Here is a 16,690-nt window from a genome sequence, read left to right on the forward strand (position 1 = left end):
CCAAGAGCACCTCCTAGGAGAAATAAGCTGCCTGGAGAATTTTTTTTTTTGCTGCTATGACAGCAGCTATTTTTTAAATTAATTTTTTTTATCCATGAATCACTTAACACCTTACCTTGGGCTGTCAAAAAAAAAAGAAAAGGCAATGTGCAGGTCATGACCTATCTATGTTTCCTTCAGCAAAATGTTCTTTATTTCTTGGAAATATATCATGATTTATAGCAACCAGCTAGAGTATGCAATGCTGATGTCATTACTCATAGAGTGTCTGTAGGAAAAACAGGACATTAACCAACTCCAAACCTCAGAATTTTCATTATTGATAGGTTTGTTAAGACAAACCTGATCTGTTCTGGGGAGGAACTCTGACTTCCAGGTTTTGAATTTGTGAGATACCCTTGGTCTGCTGCAGGTTTGTTTGTGAGGAAGGCAGAAGTGATGGTTACAAACAAGACCTTTCCATAAGATCAAATTAGGTAGCAATGTAGGAGAAGATAAGAAGTAATTGGAAGAGTCAAATGGATTAGGAAGGAGGAGATCTACTGGCTCAGAGCTGAGCTGCAGGCTCGGGACTCGTGCACAGCACCCACAGCTGGGGGTGAGCATCCCCCGGGGGCCCTGAGCACCGGAGCGGAGCGGATGACAGGGAACACCCCGGCCGGTGTCACACCGGGGAGCGGCGGGGCCGGTGACAGAACCCGGGCGGTGACAGATCCCGGGCGGTGACAGAACCCGGGCAGTGACAGATCCCGGCCGGTGTCACACCGGGGAGCAGCGGGGCCAGGGACAGATCCCGGCCGGTGACAGACTCCGGCCGCTGTCACACCGCGGACACGCTGGCCCGGCCCCTAGCGGGCGCGTGGCCCCGCCCCTGGCGGCTGCAAGGCGTAACGGGGCGGGGAGGAGCAGGAGCAGGAGTCGGATCGGGATCGGGATTAGGAGGGCGGTTCTGGTTCCGGGTCAGCCGCCGCCTGGGCAGGCTCTCGGGCGGAGCGCGGGGGCGGCGGCCCCGGCCATGCGGAGCCGGGCCGGGCGGCGGCGGCCGCGCAGGGCCCTGCCTGGGCTGCGGCGGGGCCCCATGAGCCGCCGGGGGTAGGGCGGGGAGCCCCTTCCCCCCCGCCCCGCCGCCATGTACACCTTCGTGGTGCGGGACGAGGGCAGCAGCGTGTACGCCGAGGTGAGCCGGCTGCTGCTGGCCAGCGGGCAGTGGCGGCGCCTCCGCAGGGACAACCCCCGCTTCAACCTGATGCTGGGCGAGAGGAACCGGCTCCCCTTCGGCAGGCTGGGTAAGGGTCCTCCCCGCGCCGGCAGCCGCGCCCGGCGCTCCCTGCTCCCCTTCGGTCCGTGGCTGCGGCTGTGCCCTCCCGTCGCCGGTGTCCCCCGCCGCAGGGCAGCGTCCCCGCGGGTGGCTGCGGGCACGGGCGGGGCGCGCCCCGGCGGAGCCCCCGCGGCTCGGGAGGCGGTGCCCGCCGGCCCCGCTCCCCGCCCTGTTACCCTGTCGCTGTCCCCGCCGCTCGGCGGCCGCCCCGGCCTCCGGCGCCCAGACAAAGCTCAGGCCCCGCGGGGTCTCCGCGCAGCCGGCTCGCTGCGGGCCCTGCTGGCGCCAGCCGGGGCTGGAAGGATCCTCTTCCCAAGCTCCCGCTGGGTGATTTCACCGGGGCCCCCTCAGACACCCCGCCCAGCTTGCGGTGTGGTGAAGCAGGGGGAAGGGCGGGGGGGGGGGGGTGACACGAGGGTCACCCGGAGACCCCCCCTGTGGCATGCGGCAGAGCTGAGGGTTCCGGCCCCGCTCCGGGTGCAGCCCAGGACTGCCTTCCGTGGCCTGCAGCAGTGCCCTTGGGGCCCTTGGCACCGCTGCGGGGCATTCCCACCAGCGGCGTGCCTCTGTGGGGTCGCGGTGGTTCCGGTGTCATCCCCTGGCTGCTGCCGGGCAGGGACACTGCGGCGCTGAGCTGAAGTGGCGTGGGGGTGTTTGTGCTGCTTGAGACAGGAGGCGGAACACGTCTAAGCCAGGCACGTTCAAACCTTCGCTCCAGAGCTGAGGCTGGTGGGGATGTGCCTCTGCAGGGCTCGGTGAGGGTGACGTCGATATCCCTGCCCGGAGCAGGGTGTCGGTAATTCCGTGTGTGTAGGGCCCCCTACAACCCCTGCCCCACCACTTTTTTCCCTGCTGCCTGACCCCCACTGTCAACCTGCCAGCATGCAGGGCTCTGGGAGCTGCCCTGTGTAGGTTTGTCCCCTGCCTGCCATGCTCACTGCTGTCCCATGGCACGGCCACCCTGGCCCTCTGCCCTGCTGGATGGTGCAGAGCCCAGGAGCAGGGAGGGAGAGTGCCCACAAGCAGGAGAGCCAAGCCAGGCACTGGCAGTGTTGCAGGGCGTGGCAGGGAGCGGGGCTGCACTGTCATCTTGGCCCTGGTTTCTTTCTTTCTGGGGTGATTTTGCAGCACTGCTTCTGGCTGCAGAAGCATCAAAACAGGCAGAGCTCCCTCACTCCAGCAGCTCTGGTGCAAGATGGCTTTGCAGCCCCTTTCTTGCAGCAGAGACCCATCTCTGACTGCTCTTAACAATTTGCAAGCCACCAGTTCCAGCACCTCTCCCTTGTCTCCCTCACGTTTGTGAGTGGAAAGCCCCCATCACATGGCAGTGCCATCTGGTCACCTCCCGGTGTCGAGGTGTCTGCAGCAGGCAGAGAAGCACTGGGAGAGGCTCAGGCAGTGAGGATGCTCTCATGTGCTTGCAGCAGGCACAGCAGGCGGTCCTGTGCTTTAACTCGCCCAGCATGGAGGACCTGTGAGCATCAGGCCTCATTGCAGAACGAGTGCAGTTCCTTGAGAGCAGGCATGCACAGCACATCCAGCTGGTGGGCTTGTGGCCATCTCTAACTAAACCCTTCCATCCTCTAAAAGTGTCCTGGGGTGATGGAAGAGCTTCCCTGAGTCCTTCTGCATGGGTTGCCATGGGATGCCCAAAAACTCAAACCATTTCTCACAGCCAAGACATGTCTATAACCCATGGAGAGGGGCCATGCTTTGGCACTGGCATCTTTAAACCATCCTCCTATAGCAGGAACTGGTTGCCTGAAATCAGTCAGACCAAAAATAACATGGTTATTTTGGTGCATTTTCCAAAAAGCTCTGTCTTCTTTGGTTCATCTTCCTGAGCAACTGTTGCATCAAAGCTGGCTTGGTTTTCCTAAGGGCTCTACTCAGTGGAAGCAGACATTAATTCAGGGAACTGTAGGGATTTGCATTACTCAGGGCCTAAGCTGGATCATGGAGAGAAGTGGGGACTCTCAGCATGCACCACTGCTTCTGCCCAGCTGCAGGGACCTCTGTAGCTCTCACTGATAACCTAATTCCTGGGGGATTGTGCTCTTAAGCTGTGTCCTCATCTAGGAGAAAAGCTGTTTGTGCTGAGGGGATGGAAAGGAGGAAGAGGCTGCGGAGGCCTCATGTAGCAGGGGATGCTGGGCTCTATGCTCTGCTGGCCAGGAGAGGATTGCCACTTTGGTCAGTGCCTTGGCAGCTTTTTGATCCCACTAAATGCATGCTACAGACCTCACAACATGCCCCAGAAGTTTCCCTTGCTGCCTTGTGGTCCCTCTTTGCTGGCCACCCATCTCTCTGTTGCGGCCCACTGCTCCATGGCAATGCTCAGGAGCCCAGTGAAATGCATCTTCCCAGGATAAACTGGAAACAGAAAATTTGAGGGGTTTTATTATTTTCTTTTCAGTAAAAAAAAAACCTGCCTGTGCTGGCTGCACCTTGAAGTGCCTGAAGTTACAGATCTTTTCTGCAGGATGGTTTTCAGCTATCTTGTATTTAAAGATTTGTGAATAAAAGTGACCCAGGTCAGGGAAGTGACTTTCAGGCTGAAAATAGATATTCACTCTCTGTGATCTTGCAGCTGCCTGGTGTTTAAGGTAATGTCTGCTCCAGGCCTTTTTTCCCAGGCAGACACCAAGGAGGATAAGTAAAACCCTAAATCCTTTTTCAGGATTCTGGTCCTTCTCAGAGAGCTTCCAGCTGAGCACAAGTGTTTCTGTCGTGTGAAAAGGTAAAAGCAGGCAGGCTGTGGTGTGGAGTCCAGTGTTGGTAAGGAGGGACCCCTCTGCTTAGCACTCTGTCAGTGCTGGGGCCACAGCTGGATACTGGGGCCAGTTTGGGACTTTCCAGTGCAAGAAGGGCTTAAACATCTGGAGTTACTATAGGAAGGGACACAGGCTGACAGCCAAGCACTGGGACAAGGACTTAGAGAAGTCATATCTGACTTTAGAGATGCTCAGACTTTGGACAAGAGGTTGGAGCAGAGACTCCCAGAGGTTCCTTCTCACCTCAAGTGTCCAACAGGTCTTGTTGCAAACTGCCAGAAAGAAGCAAGACTCCAAGTCTTTCAGTGTTTCCCAGTGCTTTGTGGTATCAGGCCCAAGAGGGAGTCGTGCTGTACATGACAAATTAAAAAGGCCCTTTGCTAAGTGTGATCTTTGTGTCAGGGTGTGTTTCCCTGCATCCTCCACCTGTATTTAAGAGTAACTGAAATCTTGGTTCTTAAAAGCTTACACCAGCAGATGGAGAACACCTGCCAGTTCCCAGTGTGAATTAGGAAAAAAAATTATTTTCCTTTGCAAGATGGATGTGTCAGATTAAAAACAAGTGGGTGACTGCATGGTTTTTTGTAACTGAATGAAAGAAACCACAGGGACCGGTACCAGTTTACAACCTGTTTCTGTAATGCAGGGCAAGGAAACAGCCTCCTTTTTTTTCCCCTACTGCACAGGTCCTTTGCACCAAGCAGCTGTTTTGCCTTTGTTCATTGAGGAGTTTGTCTGACCTCTGTTTCCCCTTCTTAGGCCATGAACCTGGACTCGTGCAGCTGGTGAATTACTACAGGGGAGCAGACAAGCTGTGCCGCAAAGCATCTCTGGTGAAGTAAGAAATTCACTGAAATGTTAGATGGGCTTGGCAGAAGCTTCTCTTCTAACCCTTGCTGAGTGTTGAACCTGTTTGGAGGGTGTTTCACACAACAGCTGCCCTGGGAGTGTCTTAGCATGTGCTGTCTTCAGACTCCTGGGCTGGTGTCTGGAGCTGCTCGTGTGCACAAAGGGCTCTCTGTAACCTCGGGGGAAATGCCATTTCCACTGAGTTCTATCTACTTGAAACCATAGAGTGTATTCAATCAGATTAGAGCCAAATCAAAAGGGAAAAGAAACCCAAACGAATCTGCTCTTTTTCCTTGTAGACATTTAATTAAAACCTTCTCCTTTTATTCTCTGTTTCATACAGAGAAGAGACACTAATGTGCCTTTAGCTAATCAGATTTGTTGGTCAAACAAATGCTTGGAGACATCTCCAGGAAGAGCTCTGGGAGTTATTTCTGCATGACCTGCCATGCCAGGGTCTCCTGGGGAAATGTGGATGAACTTTCATGGTAAATAACCCTGTCCCTGTGCAAACTCTGCTCTCACTAGAGTATCTTTATGTCAGAGCTCTTGGTCTCCTTCGGCAATTCGATTGCCCATTACAGTCTGTGCTGCCTCTCACTGATGCAGTCCTGCAGACTGTGTGTGCTGATCCAAGGCCTCTCCTTCCTCTGCAAAAAGCCTCTTCCCAGTTGCTTTCCTGGCAGTGGTGATGGTGTTTGTCAGAAAGTGGCAGAGTACTTTTAAACAAGCACTTGGAGCACTCCTCAGATGAATTCCTCTTTAGCCTGCTACCTGGAGTGCTGAAAGCACTTGCATACCTGTTTTTATATCCTGCAGCTTGGCTGACCTTTTTATAACTATAGGGGCAACCATGCATCAAGGTACTTAGGAACCCACAGGGCAACAAACGACATTCCTCAGGGCTCCCAAAGTGCCACTGACTCACTGCCATCTCAACAGAGAGGCACAAATGCACAGAGAGTCAGCACCTCATGAGCTCTGCTTTTGGCTTTAAGCAAAGCACAGGCATTTGGAGAGGCAGGCAGCTCCCTTGACTTTGAAAGAAAACAGGCCTGAGCTCTGCGAAGAGGAATTTGCTGCTGTCTCCAGACATTGCTGGTAGCAGAGATGTGCCCAAGGGATTCCAGACACCTTGGGATGTGAAACATATGACTGTGCCCTTGCTTTCTGTGGCTTCCTGGTGGTCTTCATACACAGCTGGGACACCTGGTCCGATCTCAGTGGGAATGGGATCAAGGGCTAAGCATCAGCACAGAGAGCATTACTGCTCTGGCTTTCCTTTTTCCAGCTGTGATCACAGCATCTTTCCTGCCCTGAGCCATGTCAGCAAAAATACCTCCTCAGTTCCCTTGTGCAGGGATGATGCAGGGAATGCACCACCAGCTTTAGTTGTGTGGAAACATCTCAGCTGTTAGTTTCATGGTATCCATGGTGTCAGTAAAATGTTTAATGAAAGCATGCAGGGTCTGGTTCAAAGAGTAGTGCTTTGCTGTGGGCTGGGGTTGCCATGATGTGATATCTTTAGGAAAACCCTAATTTCAAGGGTCTAAGGAAAACAGGATAATTTAGCACAGACTATCCATAAGCTGCCATTCATCATCAAGCAGAAGAGCCCAGTTAATGATGATTTTTCCTTATTAAATAAGCCCCATGCAGGTGGGGACACTCCAGAGATTAACAGCCTGTCTCTCTTCACCCAGGCTAATCAAGACAAGCCCTGAGCTATCGGAGTCCTGCACGTGGTTCCCTGAGTCATATGTGATTTACCCAACAAACTTGAAGACCCCGGTGGCTCCAGCACAGAATGGAATTCGCCATCTCATAAACAACTCCAGGACAGACGAGCGGGAAGTGTTCCTGGCAGCTTACAACAGGCGGCGGGAAGGCAAAGAAGGCAACGTGTGGATAGCCAAGTCCTCAGCTGGTGCCAAAGGTTCATTCTCCAGCACCAGGAGCTGTTTCTCATTATTCCTCGCTCTTTACGTGATCTGTAGGGCCACAGGGTTTGGCTGAGCCGAGCTGATGTGTGGTCTGTCTTTGAAGGGCTTCACTGGCCATGCCAGACAAGCAGTGTGGTGTGCACGTGCTACCTAGGACATGCACGGCAGTGAAAGGGCCTCCACTTCTCTACACATGCACCTCAAAATGTGGGAACGTGCTGTGGGGAGAAGGCAGCAGGGACCAGCAAGTAAGGGGAATGTGGAGAGCGGGTTAGAGGGAGCAGACCAGGATACAGGGAGGCAGTCAGCAGGCAGGACAGTAGCCTTCAAGGGCGAGGAGCCCAGCTCCCCGTGCTGCAGCTTAACTCGCCTTCTCCTGGGTGAAAATCCTGCTCGTCTTTTAGCCAGCCTCATGTGCCTGGTACCAGTGGCCTGCCCATGGTCACACTGAGCAGCCACGAACTCAGTACGTCACAATTGCATCCAAGCCTCAGGGGAAGGTACCAGAGCAAAGACAATCAATACAGTGTCTGTCTGTCCATTTAATCTGAATAGGATAACAGATACCCGAGTGATAATGTGTCCTTCCTTCTTCCAGGGGCATTCCATCTCTCATTCTGCAGAAATAAGTTATGGTTATGGTGTTAGGGTGTTATCATGGGCACATTATTAGAATGGCTGTGTTTAAAAACTTAACCTTGCCGTGTGTGCAGCAGAGCCCAGCCTGAGGAAGGACCTGGTCTTTTCAGAGAGAACATGTTACTCATGTTTGCAGAGTCACTTTGCATGCAGCCTCGCAAAAAAGAGAATGTGAAAGCCAGAGCTGGCTGCAGGGAGGCTACATGATAAAACTGTCCTTTACACCTTTAGCTTCCCTCTCTGTTCTGCTCTCTTGGCTTTGTCACCAAGAAGAATTGGAAGAGTATCCTTGTTTTCATGAGGAACGAAGGGCAGATGAGTCCTTTTGTTGTGCCAGTGTGAGAATGTGTTTCTGTGTGGTAAACTGGCAAAAAAAATCCATCTGGGCATTTGGAAAGGGAGTTGCTGTGGTCTGCTGCAGGCTGAGCAGGTTCAGACTCTTCAGAACACATGCACATGTGATCCCATCTTTTCTGCACTAAAGCAGAGTAGCCTTTTGTATTCATCACTGTGCTGCTGCAAATTAAAGTGGAAAGCAGAGTCTCATGGTAATCTTCTAGAGGGAAGTTTTATACGTCTCAGGATTACTTCTGATGAAGAAGAAAGCTTGTTCATGCTAATTACCAAGAAAGATACAGCTCAGGCACAGCCCTTGTCTTGGGACAGGTCTAACAGAAGCTTAGTCATCCATCAGTAACAGGAAAATTCAAGGTTTAGGATGCCCTGACTCAAATGTTTTAAGTGTTTGCAGCTGTGGCTGGAGGTTTTGGTGTTTTCTCTGACAGCTGCCCCTCATAAGCTGCTTTGCTGCCTCACTGGGCTGCTGCCTGGGTGCACAGTCAAGCTGACCCTCCCCTTGGTTTGCCATCTGTCCAGTGTGGAGCAGGTGCCTGCTGATCTCCCACTGCAGCAGCTTTGCTGGCTTAGGGATGTTGTTTCCCTCCTTTCCCCAGTGCACAGCCTGAAGTTGTGCCAGTGCAAGGTTCTGCCTTGCTCTGCTGTGAGCAGGAGACTAAAAAAATCTTGCCCTCTGCATAAATGATGGGTGAGAAAGATACTTTAATTTCAGGCTTCCTTTCAGTGGAAGGTGCTGGGATGAATGGGAGGACAGTAGGGCTGGAAAGCTGAGCAGAGGATGGAGCAGTGGGAGTACCTGCAGGGCTGTGCTGACACCAACCTTCAGAAATCACAGCTAGGAGCATTTTTTGTTGGATGATCCTGTCAAACCCTGCCTGTGCTTCAAACCTCTTACCCCTTTGATGCCCTCTTGAAGAGTGGGATTTTTTTTGCACAGTATTTCCTCAAAAACACTCAGCACAAAATTAAGACAAAGTAATCAGGTTTAGTCCAGAAAACTAATACCTCAAGAACGGGCATAGTGCCAGAGGAGGGTTTGATAACTTTACCTGGTTCATCCCTCATGGCACCATGCCATTCCTTTATGAAATCCCAGAAGGAAAATGGTCTCTCTTCAGTGCTCTGCAACAGAAGTTTGCTATTTGGACTCTTGCAAGAGATGAACAGTGACAGCTTCAGCCAAAATGTGGGAGTGTTTAAATGGCACAGTTCATTTTTTTAATGAAGGGCTTCCACAGCAGGAACACTGAGTACATGGATGAGCAATTTAAAATAGTACTTTTCCTTATTCAGCAATGATTTTAACAATGACTTAAATGAATTCAGTGAGCAGGGCAGCACTGCACAAGTGTGCATGTGTGACTGCCTCTGGCAGCCAGAGAGCCAGACAGGGAAAGAAAGCCTTGAGTCTGGGATAAAAAACCCCACAAACCTCCCTCCCCAAATAAAAAAGAAAGGCAAAAATCTTTACAGAAAATGTTCCAAACTCCCTTTTCTCTCTAAACTGCTGAAAACCATGGAAAAACTAAACCAAATTTGTCAAGTGCCAAATACAAGCACCACCACATCCTCTTACCCCTGCCAAGCCTACATTAAAAAAATTTAAGAATTAAAATAAAAGAAACCAGAATGCCCCCAAGAGCCAAAGCAGCTGCCTCACTGCTTGCCCAGGTCCCTGTCTGCTGTGCATCTCCTCACACCTCAACAGCCACCCCCCTGCAGAGATGCCCTGGGCAGGCTGTGCCCTGTCAGATCCCCTTGATTCCCATTTGCATCAGGCCTGGTTTCTGGGGATGGCAAGGAAGTGATCCCTCCACACAGTCATTGCCGTGGAGTGACTGTGGCATTGCTTGGGCACTGGCTGAGCCCAGGGCCACGGGTTCTTGTGTGTCACTTGGGGCCTGAAAAAGCTCCAGCAAAGGTAGAAGGATCGTCTACCTAATTTTGTCTTCAATTTTCTGTGCCAGGGGAAGGGATCCTGATTTCTTCAGAGGCTGCAGAGCTCCTGGACTTCATCGATGAGCAGGGACAAGTGCACGTGATTCAGAAATACCTGGAGAATCCTCTACTTTTAGAGCCAGGGCATCGCAAGTTTGACATCAGGTAACCTTTTCTGCCTTTGTAATACCAGTTTTCCTGTTCATGCTGTTTCTTTGGGAGCCACTGAGACTAGAGTTTGTTCTCCTGTCCCCCAGGAGCTGGGTTCTCGTGGATCATCAATATAATATCTACCTCTACAGAGAGGGTGTCCTGCGGACCTCTTCCGAACCATATAACAGTGCTAATTTCCAGGACAAAACCTGCCACTTGACCAATCACTGCATTCAGAAGGAATATTCCAAAAACTACGGGCGGTATGAGGAAGGAAATGAAATGTTCTTCGAGGAGTTCAACCAGTATCTGATGGATGCCCTGAACACAACGCTTGAGAACAGCATCTTACTGCAAATCAAACACATAATAAGGTAGCCAGCTGCCTGCTGCTGAGGAGAGCAAAACCCTTCAGGGACCGGGAGTGTGTATGGACACAGCTGGGGAAGCAGAGCAAGAAGGAAAGGGTTTCAATTGCATGAATTTAGGATAAGGCCATAAATAGCCCCATGTCACTGCTCAATGAGAAGACACCTCTGTAAGTGCTGTTGCCTCAGTGGTATGTGTCCATGTCTCTGCGATTTTCCAGCTGTGGCTGGAGAAGGATAGAATGAAAAGGGAAGAGAGCAGGTCCAAAGACAGGGCTGGGAGGGGCTGAGATTAAGAAAGGCATAAAGGTTATAGAGGGGAAGTGGAGCTGGACTCAAGTGTACAGACTGGATGCTTCCCCCTCCATCAGCCAGCAGCAGCACATGGCTGTTGCCTAGGTCATCTTACTCATTCCACAAGAGCCAGTTCCTTCCTGGGCATAGAAAGTGCCTGGAGAGAGATCTCTCTGCTGCAGAGAATCCAGGTCTTGACAAAGCAGTCCTTCATGAAGGAGTTTGCTTTGCCAGTACCCCGTTGCTCTTAGTTGCACTAAGAAGATGTGGCATAATCTTTGAGGGACTTGAAGGCAAATGAGCGTCCAGTGGCAGTTCCCTGGGGACCTGCTGCAGCCCTTAGTGGCATTGCACAGCATGTTTTTCAGCTTGCCTGACCCAGTGGCGAGGGAGGATGCTGGATGCTCTCCAGCTCTTTGGGACTTAACTCAGGGGTGTCCCCACATGGATTTTCACGGTCACGGGATCTCACTTGCATGGACCTGGTTACCATGGCATGTGTTGGACATGACTTGTAATTGGGGAGAGTTCCAGAGCAACCCCTCTTATTTAATGTGTCCACAGCAGCCTTAACCCCGAGTTTCTGTTTCTCCCTTCGCAGAAGCTGCCTTATGTGTATAGAGCCTGCAATCAGCACGAAGCATCTTCACTACCAGAGCTTCCAGCTCTTTGGCTTTGACTTCATGGTGGATGAGGAGCTGAAGGTCTGGCTGATAGAAGTCAATGGAGCCCCAGCATGTGCCCAGTGAGTAAATCAGGTTGTGTAACACCTTTGTGATGCCACCATTCACATGCCTCAGGCAAAACATGGCTATGTCCCAGCTCCAAGTGAAAAAGGTGAAAGAAAGGGAAGGGAGTTTTCCAGGCTAACACTGCTCCAAGTGCCAGTCAGTTTGGGTTCATTACTCTTGTCTCTGTGTTTGGTGTCCCCCAGCTTCTTTCCCCCGTGGGATGGGGCACTAACCTGGCTTCTGAACAAATGGGTTTGAATATAACTTGGGTCATTTTTATTACTCTTGGGTTGAAGTTATGTTTGCAGATTTAATGTTTTGGGAGTCAGATTGTTTCTCAGTCTCTGTTGTGGCACCACTGGTGGCTGCTCTTTATATGAGCACATGTTAAATGAGTAGCATCAAGGGCAGCAGCTGGAAGTGAGTGACTAAATTTGCAGGCAGCAGGACCACAGAGCACACTGTGGATGCTGCAGATGTTACCAAATCTCTGAAAACCTAAGGAATAAAGACTTAACACCAATTTAGTGTTAAGAAGAGCATAATTTATTCAAATCACACAGGGGATAACTCCTGACATTATGTGTCCATGTGATTTTACACACTTGCTTATATACAGTCACTACATGCATGTTACAATTTGCCCATTACCAAAAAACCCTCCCTAGGTTCCCACATTAAGTCCTTGTTTTGGCTGTGCCTGCATTCCTGAGCCAGATGTCTTCTTACCTTCCAGCCATGCTTGCTGGGAAAGCAGATTTTGCATGCCTTGTTTCTCTGCTAAGAGTTCACAGGCACAGTAAAAATTGAATTAACCCTTTTGGTATCACAGAGATCGGGTTATAGCTTCTTCCAGCAGCCACAGGGAGGCTGGAGCAGCCAAACAGCCCTGGCCATGAACATCTCTGTGTAGGCACAGCAGGAGGGGCTGTATTACATGACTGAGACAGCTGCTGGAGACCAGAAATTTTTGCTAAGTGAGCATCTGTATCATATAAAAAAAAAAACCAAAAAAAAAACCAAAAAAACAACAGAACAGGCTGTACATCACTGCATTAGAATTTGATCAGATTAGATGTTGATTAAATTAGGTTAGATCATCAGTAACAGTGGACCAAAAATGCAGGTCAAACCTACCAGACAGCTTGTTCAGGAGCTTTTTCAGGGCTAGAGCTTGGGGAGCTTTCTGTGTCCAGGATGCCCTGTTCACAATGTGCATCATGGTGCAATGACTGCCTTGCACCTCCTTGTCTCGCTGTATGGGTAGAATTTGGCTGTTGCTGGGTGGATTTGGATTGCAGCAGTGCCCTGTTTGTTTTGTGCCTCTTGGAAGAGCAAGGGCTTTGTTGGGCACTTGGAAGATTGAAAGCAGCTGAGGTAGGTTTTGGCTATTTGTGACTTCTCCTGTTCAGGGTTATTTTTATTTGTAGCACTTGTATCACACAGCTCCCATTTAAAGAGGGGGAAAAAAAAGGTTGCTGTAAATAATAACATTCCCAGAGCTGAAAAAATACTGTCACATAGCCCCAATGGCATGGAGTAAAAGGCATTGTTAATCCTTGGAGAAACAGGTTTGGTACTAAATATGTGCCAGATGCCAGCACATTCAGGGAGGTTACACGTGCATTTCCTCCATCAGAAAATAAAACTGTTGTTAACTCGAACACCTTGTTTCTCTTCTCCCTAATCCTGCTATGCATGAGCTGGGCCATGGTGAAACACATCCCACATGTCTGAGGGTCCTGTGAAGCCCCTGAGCTGCACCCCAGCGCAGCATTTCATCAAACCAGGAATGCATCAGAGCAGCCCCTCTGGGGCACGTTCCTGTGTGAACAGCATCTGGTGCAGTGGGAAGGCTGGTACAGGGAGCCCTGAGATGTTTTCTGCCCCTTTGCATCTTGTGGAGACTCAAGTCTGGGGCCTGAGGGTCCAGAGCCTCTGACTGTAAACATAGATAATGGGTTTTGTGGTTCTTTGTGAAAGGGAGCAATATTGGGAATTACCACCATGGAAAAAGAAGATATTTGTTGGCATAAACAGGGAGGAGGTGGGAGAGATACTGCTCTCCCCCTATTTGCCACCCTGAAACTTCTTGTAATGGGAATAGGATCTTGTAGATCTTGCTGGGAAAGCACATTTCTACATAAAAACATAAAAACTGGCCAGGCATCTGCTAGTTTGTCCTGCCTGGGTATCTGATTCTCTCTCTTTCTCTCGTCTCTTAGGAAGCTGTATGCAGAGCTCTGCCAAGGAATTGTGGATGTAGCCATCTCCAGCGTTTTCCCCCTCAGTGACACCGGGCAGAAGATGAACCAGTCATCCTCGATCTTCATCAAGCTGTGACGATGACACAACTGCCACCGCTGTGAACAGGGAGAGACTGCACCCCTCGGGTCAGCACAGCTTGGTGGCTTATCTCACTTAACATGCCAAAAAGTGATAGAGACAGGCTTCATATTTTCTGGGAGACCACAGGGAAAAACAACAAAACAGGCATCCTCACAGAGCTGTGATGAGCCAGAGCTGCTCAGATAACTCTGCCTGCATTCACCAAAATCCACTTTAGAAACAGCTCCTGTGACTTTGATACCTGAAACAAATCTCTCTGGGAGTACAACAGAACAACCTTAAAATGAAACCCCAGCAGGGATACTGTAATGCTGTATTAGCTCCTCCTTTTCTATAGAGATAACATTGGGTTTTTTAAGGGAATTGAGTGGAGAGAACGATGGAGTTGTCCTCCTCCCGCTGTGTTTATCCTTTCCTCACCTACTGCATCATTAGTGCCTTAGCTCGGCTCCAAATAGGTGACTCCTTTCCTTTGTTCCTGCTCTGTTACATAGAAAGGAGCAAGCTCTCCTGGTGCCTAAAACCAGGAACACCAAGAAGTCAGTTTCCTTAGGTCATTTTCCAAGCTGGTTGGCTGAACACCCAGGCAATGGCTGGTAAAGGGTGCTGAACTGCAGGTGGTGAATTAACCCAAGCAAGGAAGGCGATTTTCTTTATTTATAGCTATCCCTTTTCCTATTGAGATTTGGATCAGTGATTGTCCCAGTCTGAGGCAGTTGGATTCTCCTTAAAAGAGGTAGAGACACCCTCTCAGAGCTCACTGGCAGGCTGTAGGATTTCTAGCATCACTTTTGTGCTGAGCGTTTCAAGTAGCAGAAACGTGATCCCAGTTTCTCAGAAACCTGATCCCAGTTTCTTCTGAGGCACTGCAATGAATTTAGGCTCTTCTCTCAGATTTCCCCTCCCTGATTTACTCGAGGCTTGGACCTGAAATCTTTCTACCCAGATCCCATTTGTTCCAGCCAGTTTTATTCTCATCTGTTAGACAAATTTCTGCCCTGAACACAGTCCACAACTTGATCTTAGCTAGGGGCAAGGTGGGTGAGGTTTTGTAGACCAGGAGAGACGTTCCTGTTTGCCACACATCTGGGAAATCAGGTGCTTTGGGGGGAAGGAGAGGTTAGATTCCTTGAGATCTCTGTATTTCAGAGCTAACATCTGCTTCAAGTATAACCTAAATCCCTGTCGTGTGTCCCACCTTGTGAAGTGTATTTGAATTTGCAGTGTGAGCCCAGCACATCCCTCTGGCAGGGAAAGATGGTCATGGAAAGAAACCAGTTCCTGTTCCCCATAACAAACAAACAAGAAGACATTGTGGAGATTACAAGCTGCCTGTGTGTTTTGGGAAGTGAATCAGCAATGGAATTTCTGCCCTCCTCAGAAGAAGCTAGCATTTTGGTGTATTCATCTCTGCTTGTGATGGAGATTTCAGAGTTCTTCGTGCAGCAGACAATCCTGACGGGAAGGGGCTGGGTGATAAGGAGGGAGAAGGGTGTGGGGCAAGGATTGGTTGGGTTTTCCAACCTTATCGTAGCACAGAGGTGTCAGAACTTCACTGCAGTCCAGGTGAAGTGTGGTGGTAACTCAGTGTAGGCTGTTAAGGGTTGTTACTCAACTTGCAAAGTTCACCACATCTCCATTGACATTTTCATGTTAGCTTAGCTGAGCTTCAAAACTGCATGTTTTTTGCCCAGCAGTGGGAAGATCTCACAGCAACTGCCCTCATCCAGGATGTGTCTGAGGTGACAGCTGAGCTCTCATAAACGCTAGGGCAGATGAGAACAGAAAGTTTTCCCCATCACAATGAACCAAGAAATTCTGGGGTGCTAGACCCATCCTTCTCCTCAGAAGGGAAGTTGAGATAATGCTTGGTGGTAGAGCCACAAGCACAGACGATGCAGCTATTCATACCCTGCCTTTCCAGCTGGGCTTGGGGGAGGTGGTGTTTCAGGAACACTTGAATCCTCTGTTTGCTGGATTTTTCAGGAATAAGCAACATCCTCTGGAGTAAAATGTGTGTTTTCCACCTTCTCTCAAAGTGTCCCCCAAAGCAAAGCACAGAAGGTAAATGATAAAGGACAGAGAGAGAGCACAGTGCCTAAAGTTTTGCCCGAAATACTAGCTATGAGGTGGAGTAGAGGATGTGTGTGTGGCTGAGACCTGGGCATTGCAGCCATGGGTGCACCTTGCAAGTGATGCTCACAAGCCCCTGTGAGACTGTTTGTTTCTTTTTTTAGGAATATACAACAATAAATGTTTTCTAGTTTATTTCAGCTAAAAGGTCAATAGAAAAGGTCTTACTCTCCTTCCTGAGCTTTCACCCAGGATACTGCTGGGTTTCCAGAAGACACCTACCATACCACAGAATGTCTCTAGTCTTAGTTGTGTCCCTTCATGTCATCCATGAAGAATTTCTGGCCCAGGTGTTCCGGCTGTGTTGTCCAGCAGGGTCTGGTCCCACTGGACTCTGGGTTTCAGGTAACTCCCATGTGGCTTGTTCCATACGAGTTAGTCATGTTGTGCTTCTGCTGAAATCGGGTGGCCACCCACAGTCCATGGAGAACGCCGGACAAGTCTAAGAAGGGCTCAAACGCCGATTTCATCCAGGTGACTGTGACCAGTGCCCTTCAGGACTGCTTGCATGTCCCTGCTCCCAGCATTTGTTGTTCTCCACACGCAGCTCTCTCCCAGGAGAGCAAGGCTGTGCTGTTCATAATCGTGCTCCATGACCGTGTCTGCTGTGGCAGCCCTTGGGAAACCCTGGTGCTGAGAGGATGGGGATACGTGCCCAGCTGCTCTCACACCAGCATGTGCATGTGGGGCTGGCGAATGCCTGAGCTCCCGCTCTGCGGTGAGCTCGCATCTATCCACATCTCTCCTAAACCATCATTAAAACATGCAAACCCCACGGCCTGCGGTGTTTCCTTGGGGCAGCGGGTCCCTGGGGTGCCGAGTCCTCAGGAGCCCGGGAACTGGT

General features: G+C 50.4%; 1 protein-coding gene across 1 annotated transcript; it reads left to right on the top strand.

The window, feature by feature from the left end:
• Nucleotides 1-889: 889 nt before the first annotated feature.
• Nucleotides 890-16,621, top strand: TTL (tubulin tyrosine ligase). The gene is made up of 7 exons (XM_038131421.1): nucleotides 890-1,286; nucleotides 4,852-4,930; nucleotides 6,645-6,877; nucleotides 9,848-9,983; nucleotides 10,076-10,345; nucleotides 11,235-11,378; nucleotides 13,590-16,621. The coding sequence occupies exons 1-7, from the start codon at nucleotides 1,130-1,132 to the stop codon at nucleotides 13,705-13,707; spliced, it is 1,137 nt and encodes a 378-aa protein (XP_037987349.1). The 5' UTR covers nucleotides 890-1,129; the 3' UTR covers nucleotides 13,708-16,621.
• Nucleotides 16,622-16,690: the final 69 nt, after the last annotated feature.

This window comes from Motacilla alba, chromosome 3 (genome assembly GCF_015832195.1).
Source record: "Motacilla alba alba isolate MOTALB_02 chromosome 3, Motacilla_alba_V1.0_pri, whole genome shotgun sequence".
Lineage (NCBI taxonomy): Eukaryota > Metazoa > Chordata > Aves > Passeriformes > Motacillidae > Motacilla > Motacilla alba.